The sequence below is a fragment of the Cottoperca gobio genome, chromosome 9 (assembly GCF_900634415.1).
Source record: "Cottoperca gobio chromosome 9, fCotGob3.1, whole genome shotgun sequence".
Classification (NCBI taxonomy): domain Eukaryota; kingdom Metazoa; phylum Chordata; class Actinopteri; order Perciformes; family Bovichtidae; genus Cottoperca; species Cottoperca gobio.
Genome location: NC_041363.1, coordinates 8,868,973 through 8,888,462, shown reverse-complemented (window position 1 = coordinate 8,888,462; position 19,490 = coordinate 8,868,973). Strand labels below are relative to the sequence as shown.

Sequence of the window (19,490 nt, the reverse complement as noted above, 5' to 3'; positions counted from 1 at the left end):
AACAGTGTGCTGCTGCTTCATTCTCATTTCACTTTGTCTCCCCGTTACTCATTCAAACGTAACAAACATAAGCTTTTGACTTCCTCATGTTTTCGAGTTTGCCTTGCTTAAGTGAAATATGACAAGCATAAACAAATGGCAGGGTGGTGCAGAAATAAAAAGAGACCACAAATCTCAAAAAAGGAGCTCCACTTCTGCTTTACTATACAAAACAGGCCTTAAATTAGACCGTGGTGTCAGGATGATAAAGTATTCATAAACCTTGCTTTGAGAGGCCCTGACTTAGAGGTGTATGTCTGTGTGCATGTGTGTGTGTGTGGGTGCAGACAGTTTTGTTTATGGAGCAGACCTTCGGGAGGTCTGGAGCAACAACACGTAGATGAGATGACACTTGGAGGAGGGTCAAATATACGGAGGAATGTGTCACTCCTCAAGCAACGAACCTCCTTTGTAAGTTTGGTATTACTTGTGGGTCGACTTGTTTTATAAAATGTCCATGGAATGTGCGTGTTTGTGTGTGTGTGAGCGTGTTATTGTATCCTTGGACGCTTTTAAACTCTGAAAACACAATCTTGCTCTTGATCAGCTTAGACTGTGAACATTAAAAAGTGCTGTCCCAAGTCACACATCCTGTCTTTGTTTTTAAGCTTCTTCCCACTCCTCCATCATATTATTCAAGGCCTCAAGCATCATCAAAGATTCATCTACAGTATCTGATTATTTCAGCTTCTATCTTACCTGTATGGTCCGTGAAGAGGCCAAACACATTTACATTGTGCAATTCTCAGCTTGTTTTGTCTTTTGCTCTCAAATTCAGATCTTCTTATCTGCTCCCGAGGGAACCCTGGAAAATGAGATCCAGATGTGGTGATGTCAGCGCGTGTCTGTGACTCTGTAGCTGTGTTCTATGATGCTGCGGTGCGCGAGCAGGGGCAAGGTCTGTGGGAAACTTGAACATAGCTCACGGATCAAACAGCTGACTCAGCATAAAGGTCTGTAATCAGTGTTTAAACCGATGCTCGTGACCATGGATGACGCTGAGGTCTCTGCTGCAAAACGTACGCTAGTAAATTCCTACATTTACTAGAGAAGGAGAGGGAAACTGGTGCACGTCATCGGTTGTTAAGAGTTTTAATGCAGCTTTACTGGTGCGTTTTCCAAGATGTCTGATTGTAACACACATGCACACACGCGTGTCAAGATAGCATGCGGACACACATATTCCACTAACCGCAAACCGCCACCTTCCCTCGTCACTCCTCCTCTCATCATCAGCCACATCACTAAACATCACCATGCCAACACTTGGCCCACTCCCCCCATATTTCTGTGGCTTTCTGAGATCCCTTAGCAGACTTGCTCTATTAAAAGTCTCAGCTCAAATCTTGATCTTCATGATGCATGTGTTGAAGGAGCCACTGCGTGAGAGTTGCTCTCTTTCATCCAAAGTTTCAAGAAAATGTCAAAAAGAATGTAAGAGGGCATCTGCTGTGTGATTCGGAAGACAGCTTGCGTATTTCATTTCTCTCGACAGCAGTCTCGTGAATCATTCAAACAATCCCCCACTATGTGTAGGGAGCCAGAAGACCTGTCCTGCTCGACCCAGGGTCAGAAACAAATAAAGAGTTGTTTTTCTGTGTATGCTGAAAGAGGTGACACAAAGGCCTTCATTAAACTGAAAAACCAGCATGGCCTATCGGAGGCGTACAACTTTTAAATAGAATGCTTTAACATTTAGGAAAAAGGTGTCAAACCTATTCTGTGTAAAAATACTTTATTATTTATATCTTATATAGTAAGGTTGCACAGTTGTTTGTGTCCACTAGGTGGCACAGCTGCATTAAACTTGCAGTGTGTGTAAATTTGCATGGATTGTATGAGGGGAAGGGAAAAACACAAAAGATATAGTAAATTAAAAAATGTTTCCATTTTCATCATTTGAAACTTTAATATGTTGACTTGTTAAGACACATTTTCTGGAATATAGTGGGTCAAAATCCATCATTAGCATGCAAAAATGTTTATCAGTGGCATTGTATATTTTCTCCTTAATAAACAAATGTGATGGTGAGATCTGTGTATGCTTTGTAAAGTGATGCCATAACATAAAAGTAGTTTGATTGTGTTATTTGGTTTGTCACATTTGATTTTATATGGTTGGTGTTTTGTATTGTTTTACAGTTTTAAAACACTGTATGTATAATTTGTCACTAAGGCCCCATTAAAAATGAGACTTTTGCCTCCATGGGTCTTCCATAAATAAAAGTTAAATGAAATATAAATCACGATGACCAGAAAAGTATATATTATTCAGAAAATACACACAACAATAACAAACACATGAGACAAGTTCAAAAGATTAACAGTTTTAATAAAATCCATGTCAAACATCAAAATACTGAAATGGCATAAAAGGAAAAAAACTTTTTTCTACCTTATTTCTTTTTTTGTACAAATCACAGTGGTTCAAAAATATTACAGTTGTTTAGTTTCAAAACATTTTTTGCAAAAGCAGCAAAACATTCTGATTGTTGTATATTTTCTTGAAAGCCCTTAATAGTTTATGAGTGTGGTGTGCTCTTTCTTTAGCCTTTTAATGTAATACACACAATAACATGAGCAGTAAATGTTAATACAACTCATATGAGTAAATGGAAACAAAAAGTTCATAACAATACATACAGTATATACGATCCCCTTAAAAAGGACATTATAGACCAGGGATTAATCACACCATGGATGTCTATACAAACACTCTTCCTGCCCTGGGACTCTCTGTGCATACAATCCTATGTACCAGTTTAGTAAATCCATACAGTGTGGTGAGCAGTTATAAGGTGAGAGGTTAATTCCAGCTGTGACTCAAATTTACAACACTGTACTGTACTTTGGATAACAACTATCTTCATTAAAGCATAATATATATAGTTGTCACAGCTAATGTCTGCCTTTAATCCAACTAGCAGTCCACAAATGCTGTTCGCCAACTTAGAATACAACTGACTTTATGCATGGTTGCAACATAGTACATTGCTGCTAAATAGTGGAAGCAAGAAGGTAAACTACTGAATTTGGCTTAGAGAGAAATAGATCAATCAAAAGTGGAAAAGAAATAAGATATTTTTAATTTTGATCAAGAAAACTGGTAAATATAAAGACTTAGAATACTTATCAAAAATGTTGCATTAGGCTACATAATAGAAAGTGCAGGCACCTGAAAGAGTGCAAAACATTATTTAAAAAGCTGGTTTGCTGGGTTTCTTGGTCATTTCATAATTTAAGTTGCGTAGCTTTAGCATAGTTGAAATTACATACTGAACTTGTGAAGCTCCATATCTGTGTTATCAACGGAAGTTATCACTAAGACCCAAATAGCCAGTAACGATGTAAAGATACTGTACATTAAAGAAAGCTGCCTACTTTTATTTATGTGCTCATGTGTGTATTTCTTGGCTAATTCAACTTTATTTTGAGCCCAGGAGGCTGCAGGTGCAGTGCCAACAGCCTGTACAGAGCCAAAAGAGTGAGATTTCACTGAAGGCACAGTTAAGGACTAAAAACAAGGTGTTCTCTCAGTGACTAGGCCTCACATTTAAAAAGGAAGGTCAGGCCTGCTGAGAAGGAAGAAGAAAGCTCCACTTAAAATAAATGAGGACAATGTGACAGTAAAAAGGATGTGATAAGATAGAACAAGACAATCCAGTTGAATAACACAACCCTACATCATACATCTGAATGTGACTTTGGCCTGTAGGGGTCACTGTGGAGCACATGTTGAGTGCTGAATAAAGCTAAGAAGGTTTTAACATTTAAAATGTTGAATCTCTGTCGTTCCCTCTGTGTACATCAGGGTTTCTCAACCTTTTTCTGGCCCATGACTCCATCTCTTTTTCTCACAATCTACATCCATCATTAGAGGATAGTCACGTTGTCGTGTACCGGAGGTTAAAATATCCAAATAAACATTATAGTGATTATGACATGTGCTTCAAACCTACAGTATGTCATTTATTAAATAATATCATTTCAGTTTTAGAAATGTTCCACCACCCCATGAACATACCAAGTGACCCCAGATGGGGTCCTGACCCCAAGGTTAAGAAACGCTGCTGTATATACAGAAACATACGTCACGCATTACCCAATTCACTACATTTAGGCTAAACCCAAACATTACACTTGGCCTTAGGCCATTTGGGAAATTCTTAAAATATGTGCTTTAGAAAACTTGATTTATTTGAAATTTTGTTTTTATAGTTTTCAGTTACCCTGTACCCAATATCTTAAAAATCACCAGAATAGGCTTGATTGATTGTACTAACTACAGTAACAAAATAAACATATCCTCTGCATTAGCTTTTCAAGCAAAAGTCCCAGCATATTATTTAAGTTGTATAATTAGTGATGCTACCTTGAGCTGTGCTGAGTTTATTTCATAAACTGAGTTGTGCATAAAGCCACATAGCAAGAAGACAGCTACTGTGGGGTTCAGTGCCAACTAGACCTTAAACAAGAAGCTGGACATGGTTATGTTATTCAGCTCATGACTGAGCAAGTTGTGGGAAATTCTGAAAGACTTAAGTGGAAATATCATGCTACAATCATCAGGTTTCAAAAACAATCTTACATAAAGAACAATTCATGCTAAGCACAGAAAGGTATAGTCATATACAAAAGAAGAAGAAAGTGCATTCCAACACCAAGTGTCATTATAATGACAACGTTAGGCCACCATGCAAATTAACCACATTTCAAAAGTGGTTGCACTTTTCCAGCACATAGGCCAGCCAGTGCTCATTAAAAAGCTTTGCTTTCTCAAAGTCAGTGGTTTACATCAGTTACAGAACAGGAATCAACCTGTTAGTAATTTTTATCGCTACCTCTCAATCCCCTTGGAGATTTCCAACCATGCTGTGGATCCTTCTCCATCAAAATAATTACCCCTCCAGAAAACATGCTAACCCAAGGCTCCGTGATAGGACCAACCTACTGTACGACACTCTGCGTAGAGTTTCATTTAAGGCCGTTTGTCTGCATCAAAACAAGCAGCGGGCCTAAAGATTCTCCACAGGCATGGCTCTAGTTGGCTCAAAAATCCCCACAGGAAGTATAATGGTTTAGAATTTATAAAGCAATACCATAATCCATTTTAAAGTTCTAACACTGCCATTGTCTACTGTATCCATCATGTCAACCACTGCAGAGCCTGTCTGCATGTTTGAACTAAGATGTTGCTTAAATCCCAATCTAGTTTTTAGTTTTTTGTCCAACTATAAGGCACACAGACCACAAGAAGAGGCTTAATGGGTCATTCCAACCATCACTAAGACAAATATAATAGCCATCCCTTCTATGGGGAACTAAAAGGAGGCTATTGGAGTCAATCAAAAACTGTCCCCCAACTTTCTCCTTTCGAGGTTTAGTTTCTAAATTCCCAAAGCACTGCACTGGGATACATTTGAAACATCTGTGGAGTAACTCTAAATGATGTAGGTTGCATGTAATGCTGACTGAGACTTGTTCACTTTTACTCCACTTTCACTCATTTCAGAGAGGAATCAGCTCACTTCTCACTTGGGCCTCGTGAGATCCTATCTGACTTCTATTTCGGTAGCCGAGAATGATTTTAACACGCCTCCCATGGAGAACGGCAGAATGCACCAAATGTCTCACACAATCTTTCTATCTCCTACTGTTGCCTGGGCAAAGCTGAGGGACGCAAACCCACAAATAGAACGACATGCTAATGGAAAATCATCACCACAAAGTCTCGTTTTCACATTCAGTGCTAAAGCCCAAAGAAATTAGCACCCTTAACGAAAAAAATCAGATTTTCTCCCATATGCAGTTATACATCAAATCCTTTGAAACAACACTCACGATTGCAAATTCAATCTAAAGTCATATCATTTGCCTGGTGAACGAGCAAGCATAACAGATCACGCTATTTTTGAATTTCGAAGCATTTAAAGACATTACAAAGTTGTAGAAATCTACACATTCTAAAGTCAGCAACCTTTTACGACCTCTTACAGACTGCGAGCATATGGAGAAGAAACATTAAGGTTTAAAAACAAAATTGTCAAATTTGAATACCATCATTAATACTCTGCACGTTAATCGCAGGTAACTACATAGACGTTAAAACTGTGAACATGAATCCCATGTGTGTCTGTGTGTTCATGTGGACACTGTCTTACTGTGTCTTAAGCACCATTTTCAAGAGGAATGGAAGGCAATGTCCAGCAGTGACACCTTTCTCCTGACACCACAGACTGAAAACACCACCACGAGGAGGGATTAAAATATTATATCACACTGCCTCCTTCTCCCACGAGCCACTTTCTCTTTTCTCCCCCATCCCCTCTTGCCAATTAAGGAAGTAGGGAAGAAGAAGAGAAAGAAAGTGAGGAAGAAAAAGAATCACAGCTTTGGTTTTCAGAATTAGGTGAAAGTTAATAGTCACATACAGTCAGTTTTTAAAATGCACTAAAAACACTGGGCTTTAGCCTTCTCCTAACACTCTGCAAGGATTTAAGTTATACTGATCTTAATAACTAAAACTAGAGCGAAGCAAGCACAGGCACAACAACTGCTGTTAGTTAATGTGAAGGTAAGTGCCGGGGCCCTGAGCAGTGCTGCCCCTAGTGGTGTAGGGGTGTAAAGGCAGGCTGGCTGAGGTGCTTTTATGCAACCAAATGGTCATGGACGTTACAAGCACATTTATTTAATACTGCATCCATCATTCCACAATGGTAGAGGTGTCAAGTAAGGCTAGCCCTCTTTACCCCCATCATTGCTATAGAGTGGTCACTTTGAATGTCTCTGAAGTGCAGATGGTGAATCCAACTCATCAAGGAGAGCTTGTGTTTTGCTTTTTTTTGCGCGTGTGGTGTGCAGGAGGAGGTGGTGGGAGGTGCAGGGGTGGATGATGACACCAATGACCACTTCGGCTAATAGCTATGATCAAGCCTCCTGACTTGAGCATCCCAACTTGCTAACGATTTTAAGGTTGCCCTTGCACCCAAACCTGGGCTCTAGATTAACAGTACCATCGTTGCAATGCCAATCAAGGCTCTCAACACTTCCTGGGAGTACTGTGTGCCCTTTCCCCTGATAAGAGTGTCCAACAAGGCGCAGAAAATAGATGAAAAGGTCAAATCATCTCAAAAAAAGAATAGTTACATTGTTAAGTGTCAGTTCCTGGGAATCCAGTGCTGGTTTTAGATGGGTGGATCTTGTGCACCAGTCTATGTGTGCAATCTAACAGTCTGCGTAGAAGTGAAGGCAGAGGTATGCTCCCCGAGAGAAGCTGCAGTGGTTAATGTGTAATAGTCATTAAGGTCAATGTGAAGGAAGGAGACTGAGAGAGATAAAGAGCCCTTGCTCACAGTCCAATCACTCAAAGGCTGGGACACTGTGAGTGCTGGTGGTGGGACAGAGCTCTTGTGGAGGGGACAAGGGGCTGCAACGCAACTCTGCCCTTATAGATTAGGGCATCTGGGAAGCACTCAACTCGGAAGCATCACTCAATCATGCCAACCGCAAACATACACTCACACTTCAACGCACAAACCCTTCAGTTAAGTCCACACTTATCACACAAGCATACCAAAATGCACTCATGAAGTCGCCCACAATTATAAAGAGACACATACATTCCCCCAAACATGCTGACATTCAGGCATAGTTGCACTGAGAGTCATTTTCTCCACTGATGGAGGGTTCAAAGCCGACCTCCTCTATATGCGTTACAGGGGGGTTAGTCATCCTGGGAAGGATGACCCAGGTCAGGATGAAGAAGTCAGTGGAGGAAACCCCTTTAGGAGACGTGCGGAGAGGAGGACGGATGTCTCCAGAAACACCAGCCCCGTTTGGTGTGTTGCTTGCGCAAGATCTCCTCCTCACGCTCGCGCTCCTTCTGAGAGCGCAGATAGCGGTCTTCCTCCTTCAGGAACCACACAGGAGGCCAGCGCTGCTTCTCAAAGTGCCTCTGGTTTTCTGCAGAGAGGGGGGAAAAGTTATGCACAGAAAAGATTCAAGAAATACAATAATAGTTGCACAGTGAGGGATTGTGGAATAAAATGGAGAGATGACACATGGAAAAGTGAATAAAGTGAGGTCACTAAAGATTATTTTACGCATGTTTAACTTCTAGCTGTGGTTGTGCTTCCCTGTGCTTCCATAACTACCTACTATTTATATGTGTGTAAAATGTATTATATATAGCGTGAGGCTTTGATGTTGCATATAATGTTCCTGATGCAAGACAGAAAACAGCTCATGTAGCTCACTACTATTATTATTTTTTAGCTTCCTTGCATCAGTGTTTTTCCAGACAAACAAAAAAAAACCTCTCTCCCACTCCAACCAAATGCTAGCTATGAACAAGTCACAGCATGCTATAATTCCTTAGCAGTGTGCTTAACCCAGAAAACGTCCTTTTGTTCAGACTGCAAAGCAAACTTTATAAGAGTTGTGTTGTTGAAAGCTGCATGTGTGAAAGGAGTTTGGGAGAGGCAGATTATCAGTGTAAGGTGCCTTTACCTGGAGACATGACCTTCATGTCTTTGGGAAATTTGCGGCAGATGCTATTATAATTAGTGCAGATGTGATGGAGACACCAAGCTGATAGTTGCTTGGCATTGTGGAACTGCAAAAGGAAAAACAGAGGAGATGTAAGTTATTACAGCTGTGAAAGAAGAGGCCTTTAAAAAGGTTAAAAGGTGAGATAAGACATATTAAGATCAACATCTATCAAATGAATCTATGGTAAATTACTATTCATCTTTTTAGAAATTTAGAATGAATAATTTTTTGTAAGGACAAACCTGTGCAAGCTCGAGGTAGGCCAACACTTGTCCATCTATGTCACCTCCTTTCGCTGACAACTGGAGAAGCTCATCCACAGCATGCTGTTCTGAAGGTGCACAAAACATACATAATCGTGTCAATATTACTGTTGACATGCACCACTGACATTTTCATCTTCCAGTCATAAATTCTTGGTCCGTCTGGCAGTCTGCATTGAACACAACTCAATGCACCTACAATCTTTTGACTCATTAATAAAAGGACATTTGTGCACAAGTAAAGCTCTATCAAAACCATATCCTGCCACATAGTGTCAGAACAAGACATCCAAATTAATAGGTAGTTCTCTTTGCAACATTTCTAACACTACATAGACAGTCTTTACCTGTGAGGGCGACAAGGCGGGGCAAACACAGACGGTTGGCGAGTATAATTAGTTCCATGGGGTCGAGACCAGGACAGGGCGTCAGCAGACCACAGTACAGGAACTCCAACACCCCGTGCATACAGGCTGTACTGGTGTTAGGGATGGATACCTGAAACAATTACCAGATCAAGAGAAAACAAAAAAACATGAGTAATGAAGGGCTAAACTTCAATGTGGAAAATAGTGGACTTAAATATAGGCATTCATTTTCATGGACATTTGATACAAAATAATATGTTGGCAAATGTATATATGCTATATGAAGTGTAGTGGCTAGAAATGGATTAGGGTCCGAAAAAGACGATAATATCAATAAAAGCATTGCAGAGGGTATTTGGAGGTAAAGGGCAGAGGACATGCTGTTCCAGTTACATTCTCTTTGATCTAGATGTGAGCAATATGGCTAACGCTAAATACCCCAAACCACGTATATGTGCTCAAACAGTGAGCGACTATTAGTGATGGCTGGACTCTAGACATGCACAGTTGAACATGTGTAACATTAGGGTAAAACAACATACAAACCCTTAAGGTAGCATTTTATATTGGGGCAAAAGTGCCAAACCTGAGTACACCACAAAAAAGCAATCATGTACAATGACCTCTAGATGTCGCCATACCCTCAATTAGACCATAGCTACTAAAGGCACTAGTCATGCTACTTTTCAATGTAGCCCACTATTCCACATTGTAGTTATATACGTAAATGCATTTAAAAAAAGCAAGACCTTGTTATTGATAGTCAGACAAACAGCAAACAGCAATTCAGCGGCAAGTAATGCCGTCTAACCCCAGGAAGGATGGAAGCAGGGTAAATGATGATGTAAGTGATATAAGTGACCTGCCCCCTCCAGGGGCTCTCCGAGTGAACCCACTGAGACGCTCTTCAACTTCCACTACCATAGCCAATTAGGAGAATGTCAGCTTGGCGCGACCTCTCGCTACAACTAAAAAGTCACAACACCAGGACAAGGGTGGTCTCTAGAGCTTGAAGCCCCAGCTGGAGCCAGGAAGCATTAATGAGTGGACACATTGACAGTGACAGGACATTTATGGATAACACCCATCAGCTGTACTGACAGATAGTCTTTTGTTCCCTCAGTCTGCCATCCTAGAGCTCAATTAATAGTTTAGTGCAAGTTTTATTTGCAAACCCCGATAAGTTAGGCTCAGAGTAAAAAACAATAAACAAATCTAATGATAAAAAGGAAAAGAAAAGGAAAGTAAAGTAAATATCAGTTCGCAAAGGGCTTAAAAAAAACTCAACTGAAAAGGAAATTTAAAGACGTAATGAGTCTAAAATACATTATAGTCAACATTCAAAATAATGTGTGGGTGAGGAAGAAGCAGTGAGTCACACAGCCGCCACCACAGATAAGGACAGTACAAAGTTTAAGAGCGAGTAAGAAACTTGACGTCATTCTTCCTCTACAGTGAAAAAAATCTTCCCAGATAAGAATTAATGTTAAATCTGCTGTCTCCTAACAGACTTCTCAACTTGTAATACTCCACTGGGATGCACACTTACATTGATGAACACAGAACCCCACATCTGGAACATAATCCAGAGGTGAACCGTGACACACTGTCTTACACAAGTGTCTATAATGTTGCTAAAACCAATAATACTACAAATAATAATGATAATCGGGGTTGAAACACATATCTTAATGTTGTTCTGCACAAAACTAGAATAGTCATGTTATCGCACAACAGCTTGAACACTGAAATGTGTGAGCCTAAAAATACTTAGAAGGAAGTGTGATATGAGCATGGAAATAGAAAAGTGCTATCTGATCACATGGTACTCTCATGGTTACAGTTTCTATGAATTTTCATAAAATGGATTTGTATAATGATCCTCCCAAAACTAAGAGAACAGTTGTATTATGATGATATAGATCATAAACATAACTTTTTTATTTTCATTCTTCATGTTCTTGTCCTGAAATGATCATAACTCGCTCAATTAAATTTGATCAATATGTGGAAATCAACATTTTTGTTTATTTGAATATGTCTAAGTGTAAAACCACTCATCAAGGTATGATTCCACTGGAAGTTAATGAACAATAATATTTAATATCGAGTGCCTCGAAGTGAATATGATATGTAGTCAGTCGATGGCAGATCTGAAAATACAATCTGTGGTGAGCAACCCTTCCGATCGTTTCCTGTTCAAGTAGGAAAGCAGTAACTTTTAGAGCCAGCTCACAATCTGCTAACTGCATCTTGCTGTTGACATATAAAATCACATTCACTAATTAGCACTGCAAAGCTTTTCCCCTGCGTAAAAGTGCAATATGATACATTTACATGCAAATATAAATACACTCTTGCTCAGAAATACAAGTGCCCACAGCTTCATTGTGCAGTCAGTCTTTGAGTCTTTGTCTCCAGGGCACCTGCCTTCTGTGCCAGCATCATGCCATAAACAATGCCACAATAGTCATTAAATGAAGCGTTTAGAGTAACCATAGACACCGGCAGCCCACCAGCAGCAAACACTGTGCCCCCTCAGTGATGCTGATGTCCTGTTTTCACCACCGTCCACAATAACTGCAACGGCTTTTTTCACACCCACTCGCACGGTGTGTTCTGGAATAAAATCCAGGTCATCCAGGTGAAAACTAAATGGTTTAGTTTCTTCTAACATGCCTTCTATAACTTTGAGAACCTAAACTGAACATGCACAAATTGTATTCCTTGTCTATCTCTCTCTCTCATTATTTCCAATCCCTCTAAGGGCCTGAATCTATGTAACCTAAATCCTGCTGACCTTGAAAGTAACCCTACCCTAGGGAATCTGGTTCGGCAACACAGTCCGGGGAGCGGCGACTTAAAGACAGACGGAGACATGAACTTCCTCTCTGATTAGGTCAGGTCCGGTTCACAGGCATTGGCCCCGGAGGAGCACCTAGGCGACCAGAGGCTGAACCTCAGGAGAGAGCACACCTGAAGTAACCAGACCCGCCACTCGAAAGAGGGACTATTCTGGGCCTACTTTGCGTACTAGGATGTGTGTACATGTACATGTACATTTTCATGTACAATAGGTACATTCTATATGTGCAGAGCTCTAACCACATTTGCAGGTAAAACTACTGTTTGTAGGTCAATCTGATAACAGGCCTCAGGCTTCCTGAGCTGTAAAGCTTCACATACTATAAGTACACATGTGCATGTCATGCAGGTTAGACATCTCCAAAGTAATAAACCTTATCCAAGTAACCTATTAGCCTTTACCTAATCTCTTCTTTTATCAGATGTTACTGTGTGATAAGGTTGCCCCTAAAAGCTGACCTGAGTTTACTTCCAAGGATTCAGGACACAGAAACTAAATCCCTGCTCAAAACTTAAAGGTAACTCCATCCTCAAGTTCTTTCCGGTGTGTCTGAGCTCACCTCCTCAATGTAGCTTTCCATGAAAGAGCCACGGAACATGGCAGCCATCCAGTTGCAACTGGAGATGAGCAGGGGCTTGTGGGCTGGGAGGCAGCCATCGTCCAGTCGGAACACCACATCTAAAACCGGGGTGGGAAAAGAGCATTCATCTCGTGGAGTGCCACAGAAGCCCAAGCTACAGAGGGGGAAAGACAGACAAGGCAGACGTCCATACACACACACACACAGGCAGGCAGAAGGCCAGACAGACAGGAAGACACACACAGACACATAGACACAGGTAGACAGACTGAGAGATAAATTGACAGAAGGACAGAACAGTTTTTGACACAGAGTAAGGGAAGGTGAGCAGACGCAGGGTAGTGGGTCAAGAAGTAAATCGTGTGTGGACTCTGAACAGGAGCTTTGGAAGAGAAAATGTCGGTGTAATAATGTTATAATATGCTACATTATAAAGATTTAATTTATTTTTAATTTAATCTTTGAATAATAACTGGGATAAAGCAGATCTGATTGTAAAATTGTTTAGAATCTCTTAGAAGCATTTTAAGCATTTCCCATTCCCAACCATGAAGACAACAGAGAAAGTATAGAAAGAGGTAAATGTGAGACAGGCTTTGTTCAGAGACAGCTGATGTCTGGCTCTGGCTGCAAATACTGTGAAAACATGCATACATAACAAATTGGTGGAACCGAAAACACCACACAAACACAAGGAAAGGACTTCAGAAAACAGGCAAACCACAACATAAATAATACATACTTTATAGCAAATATTCAATGGCAAATATATGATCAAAATGTACACATAGTGTACATTTCCAGAGACTGAAAGAGAATGCTGGAAATTTGCAAAAATATTTATGTCTTTCTTGCACATTCTCCTCATCAGCTTTTCATAATCGTCCACGACTCACATTCTCACATACACACACACACACACACAAGCCCACACATGCACGCACCTACTGATATCTACAATGATACCAATGCTATTGAAAGTATTGAGGCACTGAATGGTTGGCACAGTGGTTTACCAGCAAAGGTCCCTTTATTGAGACACTCCTTGATGCGGTTGGCTCTGCGGACGTGGAAAGCCTTGGTGATCTCCTGGTTCATGAAGCTCTCTCTGTTGAGAACATTGGCAACCATCATCCGCAGGTCAAACACCTCAAGCAGCTCTGCGATGGTGGCTACCTGCATCAGATCCCCTCGGCTCTCGTCCAGACTGCCTGTGTACAGGTACTGAAGCACTGCCTGAAAGAGCAAATATGCAGCTTTGGAACTTTGGTAGCCTCCAGTAATGATGCAGAACATGTGTCATTTTCACATCAACAGATTTATAGTATTATATTTTTAGTAATCGTGTTGCTTTTAAGTCTCTCACCTTGAATGGTTCTTCCTGTATAAGCGCATCCATGGCTACCACAGTCATGAGTCGTGCTCGTCCAGTCATGGGATCATCAACATGCTCCAGACACACACTCAGGAACCCCCTCCCCCATCCTGAAAGTGCTCGACCAGTCGCTAGTGCTCCCAGGGAGTAGTGGGCTCGAGAGGGGAGCGCATTATCACTCTGGGAAGTCCTCAAAGAGCCCTGTTGGAGCAGCTGGGGTCGGTTCAGGCCCCGCACTCCTCCATCAGCCCCGTCTTTATCAATGTCCAGGCTTTTAGTGCGCCCAGCTTGCTCCTTGGCTCCTCTCCTGCTCTGCTCTTCTTCCTCCCCGTTGTCCAAGTTTTCCATGTTCTCCTGTTCCTCCCCCCGTGACCCCATGCATGATCCACCAAGATCAAGGGTAAAGAGGTCATAGAATTTGGAACAGGAAGTAGCCAGATATACTGTGTGTGCAAATACGCGAGTGGCACCGCCATGCAGAAGGAAAAGAACATCTGTACACAGTGGCTGGCAGAAAAGGGAATCAGGGCCCTCGCCGTCTGTGGGAGGGGGGTCTGGGATGCCCACTATGGGGCGAGGCGGGCGAGGAGGCAGGAAGGGCGCCTGGAGAAGGGGCCTCTGGACCCTTTTCAGGTGGGACTTCCAGAACTGCAGGTGACGACGGGAGATGAGGGCGGCTCGGATGGCATTGTCAAAAACATCTTTGACTCCAAACTGGGCAACAATGCTGGTCTCAAAATATGGTATCCCAAGTTCCTTTGCCACCTCGTGGCCTCTCTCTGGGGGAAGGATATCGGTAGGTTTGATGGGTCTGTGGGACAGGAAGAGATAGTGACGTTAAAGATAATGTTCAGTTAAAGACGCAAGTAAACAAAGAAGTAAGTAAAAAGGAAGCATGAAGTTGAGTATCTTTTACACAATTTGAACAGAGCAAGACTGTGATGTCTTCATCTTAGTACTCATTTTAACAACATATATCTATACTTCATTTATATGATGGAACAATTGGGATTACAGCTAATGAACGAAATGTATAACAACCAGAAAATGACTTCTTGAATTCTTCACAACATCAATCAATGATAGGTAGAGCAACAGTCAATGTCTCATGTGATTCAGTTACTGTTATACTGCTAATTCTTATCATTGATTAACTGGAGCAACCCCACACGTAACCCTCACTGAAAGCCACCATGACGCATGATCTATCTGAATTTGCCTGTTAATGCCTGATGAAGAAGGCGTCTCACTTGGCTAGGGGTCGTCGTGCACGGTTAACTGCATCCAGGTCGGCATAGCGCAGATCCAGCTGGCAGCCAACCAAAATGATAGGTGTCCGTGGACAAAAGTGCTTGATCTCCGGGAACCACATTGTGCGTACGTGGCGCAGGGAATTGGGATTCGCCAGTGAGAAGCAAAGCACCACTACGTCAGACCTACAAGGAAATAAGGGAGAGAAAAAAGTCTTAATTTCAAGTACTTACAACCTAACATAGATCATAGATAAGGAAGGATAAAGATGGCAGAGGAGAGCTGATGTGTTGTGTCATGAGCAAGAGATGTCACAGGGAGAAGACATATGGTCTTTGATGGAAAAAGGAAAAAGGGGTCAGTACTGAGTCACTGAAAATCTTGTCAGTTTATGTTAAAGTATGTGTGATATGTGTATAGAAGAAGGTTGTTCAGCTGCTGCAAGGCATTGTGGGAGCATGGACAGTGCCATCAACCAAGCTGAGGTCACAAGACGCGTGTGCGTGGGTGGGTGGGTCCGTACGTGTGTATGTGTGTCTGGGCCTCTGGGCTGGTGATCTGTGTTCATCTCTCTCTCTCTCTCTCTCTCTCTCTCTCTCTCTCTCTCTCTCTCTCTCTCTCTCTCTCTCTCTCTCTCTCTTACGTAAATAACCCTAAGCCCTCCAAGGCTACATGGACCACAAAAAGAAGGCTAAGAATAGATCAGGATACACACGTACAACCAAATTAATTTCTTCAACAAATGTGTTTGAGCAAGTAGACAGCAGCACTTACAGTTATTTCTGTGGCATGTTTGTGCATGTGCGTTTCTAGGTAATGTTGAATCAAACTCTGTGTTAGTGAGACGGATCATTTAGTACCAGTACAACGCTGACAGTTAAGAATTAAAATGTCCTAAATCATCTACTTCTTAAAATAACAAATAACAAAGGGCTTTTGACCCCAGCAACACTTGGCTATTATCCATTAGCATCACTTCTGTAACTTGTGTGCTACAATAACCATCATTGATAGACAGCAGATAATGAAATGTATATTTCTGTTTTTTATATTTGTCAGACATACTGTGTACACTTGAAAATGCAAGGTGCTAAACCACATCCTGAACTTGAGAGCAGCATTACACACAACTCAAACACTTCTTTCTCTTTGGGCTTGCAAAATACCTGTGTTACAGTGAATATGGCCTAGTTACTAAGGAGACAAAGGCTTCACTGTAAACAAAACAAAAAAACAACTCTTATCTGCTTTAATATCTCACTTTACTTTGTGCAAATTCAATGAAAAGGTCAGAAAAAAGGGGTAATTCCACCTGTTGGGAATTAAATTTCAACAGTTTCAAGTGCTTGTAAAAGGAAGCATCCTTGAATAGGTTTTATAAAACAACTTGATTTGCATTACAAACGTTGAATTATTATGAAGGCACACAGCAGTAAATCAAAGTACTCTCTACAGAGGACACAGTTTTCATAGTCCAACTTTACTCTGACTAACGTAATCTCTGAAAAGCTCCTATTCCCAAGGACATATATACATATATACTGCCAACGCATTACATCACAGCACACACACACACACACACACACACACACACACACACACACACACACACTCACACACACACACGCACACACACACGCACACACACTTTGTCAAAGGATCATTATAATGGCTTAGTGTGTTTGAGGTCATGTTATGTGTACTTCCTTTGTTCTCGTGGTTAAATGATTATTTTATTTGTTTACCACCACTGCCCCTGAAGGCTTTTAAACATGTGCAATATTGACCTATCTTTCAAAAGCAGCTATTTGATAGTCTGAAAGTGAAGGTGGGGTAATTAAAAATTAGCACTAGACTAATCCATTAGTTCTGCTGCTTTACACTTCAGAGCTATTTTCAGGTTCAACCTGCAGGTCAACCCGGATGACCTAGATATTGTTGTTGTGTATATGGCGTGTATATGCCTTTTTAAAATCTGGTCAGGATAACTTGTTTGCTGTAGCGTTGGATGTTTGCTACACTGAACATGTGTGTACATGTGTACATGTTCAGTATGTACTGAACATAGGTTTGTCTGAATGAAAAAGCACATGTGAATCAAATGATGAAGCAAACAAGTCCACAGTGCTATCACTAATCATTTACCACCAGCACTAATGCATGAATAGCTCCATCAGTGACTGGTTATTTTGTGTGTGTGTGTGTGTGTGTGTGTATGTGTGTGTGTGTGTGTGTGTGTGTGTGTGTGTGTGTGTGTGTGTGTGTGTGTGTGTGTGTGTGTGTGTGTGTGTTTCCTGTAAAGAATTGAATGGGTCTCATGCAAACATATGTATGTCTCACTCTGCCAACACAGCCTTCCATGACGCTCATCAAATCTGTCGCAACAGTATAAAAGTTAATAACTACTAAAAGCTACTAAAATAAAGAACGATGCTTATAAGTGCATTATGATATTGTTTTGCTGATTTAGTCAAGAAACTTGATTTATTTATGTTTTAACAAATGTCTGCTGGCCGAAAAAAAAAAATGAGTAGAGGTTAGCTGAGGTTAAGTTTGGCTTAGCATATTTTCAGGCTGAGATTGTTCTCCAAGCCAGAATGTTTCTCTCCTAACAAAGCACGTGGCAGTCTAGGTATTGTCTAACAATGTAATGTTTTGAGTTTAGATATCAACAAAAGGCTACAGAGTGGAGGAAGGTGTGGAGAGGGTTTAGGTGCAGCAAAGTGTCAAGGGTATAGAGTAGGCTAATGATGGGAGTTGAGTTACGGGGTAATATAGGAGACGGGTGAGAGGGGGGGTGAGGTAAAGGAAAGGAGTCTGGGGGCAGGTTGAAAGAGAGGGCAAGGCCCAGAAGAATGAGTGGATGAACAGAGCTGCAGGAGGAGGAGGAGGAGGAGAAGGAGGAGGTGGATGCCTGGAGCTGCAGACACCAGGGAGGCAGGCAGGCAGAAAACAGCTGAGCTGGCACTGTGTCTTTGTCAGCTGACTGCAGGCTGACAAAGCATACAGGGCATGCAGACAGACACGTGCACATGTCATAACACACAGAAACAGAGGCAGATCACTGTGCAAATGTACAGGCACTGAGAGATGAAAGAACACAACAGTGGGGAGGGAATTTGAGCCACAAACTGAACATGCAACCTTCAAATGTACAAAATTACCATCTGTCACGCAGATACAGTACATCCGCCAAAAGGTGACAGGGTGACATGTTACACAAAGTACTTCCCTCTACCCTTGAGAAACACAGATTGCAATTGTGTGATATGTACATGCATGCATGTGTGTGTGTGTGTGGATGTTTGTGTTTGGTTATGGCTTATAATTATGTAAGAGACACATTCAATTATGAAATATATGCTTAAGTAGATATAATGGCAACGTAGATGGATGATTACTAGACCTAAAAGTTGGAGAGTGGCAACTAATGTCTCAGCACTGTTTTACAAAAGAGAAAAAAATGATTTACATGTGAAATGTATCTTCACTTTTCACTTGACTGTGTTGCAGTCATGTGCTCAAGTTTGGTCAGTCATTTGAATTGGTATTTTCTGATTTTGCTTTCGCAATAAGTACTTTTGCATTTCATGCCAATAAAGCAGATTTGATAAAGGGACGGGGAGTAAGAGGATAGAGCGATGATCCAATCATGTCTGGTGGAGGAAGGATGTAACAGCTTGAGGACAGAGGTCAACTAAGGCTGGATTACACAAAAAACAACTTTTGCATAAGTAAATGTTATGTGGGCATGTTTATGTGGGTGCGATGGATTAGTTCCATTCTCATTGTAAATTACTTTCTCCTGAAACGGCCAACAATGAATCTGGTCACATATTACCCAAAGGAGATTGTATCAAGACCTTAGAAATTCTACAGCCAAGACAAAGCAATCTCTTGGGAAAAAACATGAACATGTTGCAAGGTAATTAACTAGATTCTGCCTGCTAGAATGTCTGAAACCGTATGTGTGTGTGCCTGTGTCTGTGTATGCATCTGCTCACCTGCCATAGGCAAATCGTCTGTCTTTGTGATGATCCCCGAATGTGTCCCATAGCCTCAGGGACACACTGACCTCATCCACTACGTCACGAGATCTCTCCAACACCTGCAACTCAGACACAAATCTCTGTAAGCATGTTAAAAGGTCTTAACTTCATTGTGATGTTTGTGTTTTTAGTGGAATTAAAGAACTATG

At 41.2% G+C, this 19,490-nt stretch overlaps 1 protein-coding gene across 8 annotated transcripts in view; it reads right to left on the bottom strand.

Annotated features, from left to right (window-relative positions):
• Positions 1-2,350: 2,350 nt before the first annotated feature.
• rhobtb4 (Rho related BTB domain containing 4) overlaps positions 2,351-19,490 on the bottom strand; it is a 40,336-nt gene continuing 23,196 nt past the window's right edge. For 7 of the 8 annotated variants that reach the window (XM_029438897.1, XM_029438898.1, XM_029438899.1 and 4 more), the window contains 9 exons: positions 19,297-19,400; positions 15,292-15,477; positions 14,033-14,852; positions 13,683-13,902; positions 12,646-12,764; positions 9,200-9,350; positions 8,832-8,920; positions 8,548-8,653; positions 7,823-8,001 (listed from right to left, as the gene is read on the bottom strand). In XM_029438897.1, the coding sequence (XP_029294757.1) occupies positions 7,823-8,001; positions 8,548-8,653; positions 8,832-8,920; positions 9,200-9,350; positions 12,646-12,764; positions 13,683-13,902; positions 14,033-14,852; positions 15,292-15,477; positions 19,297-19,400 (1,974 nt within the window). Of the gene's footprint in view, positions 8,002-8,547; positions 8,654-8,831; positions 8,921-9,199; positions 9,351-12,645; positions 12,765-13,682; positions 13,903-14,032; positions 14,853-15,291; positions 15,478-19,296; positions 19,401-19,490 lie in introns of all 8 variants that reach the window. The other variant, XM_029438892.1, reaches the window with a different exon arrangement.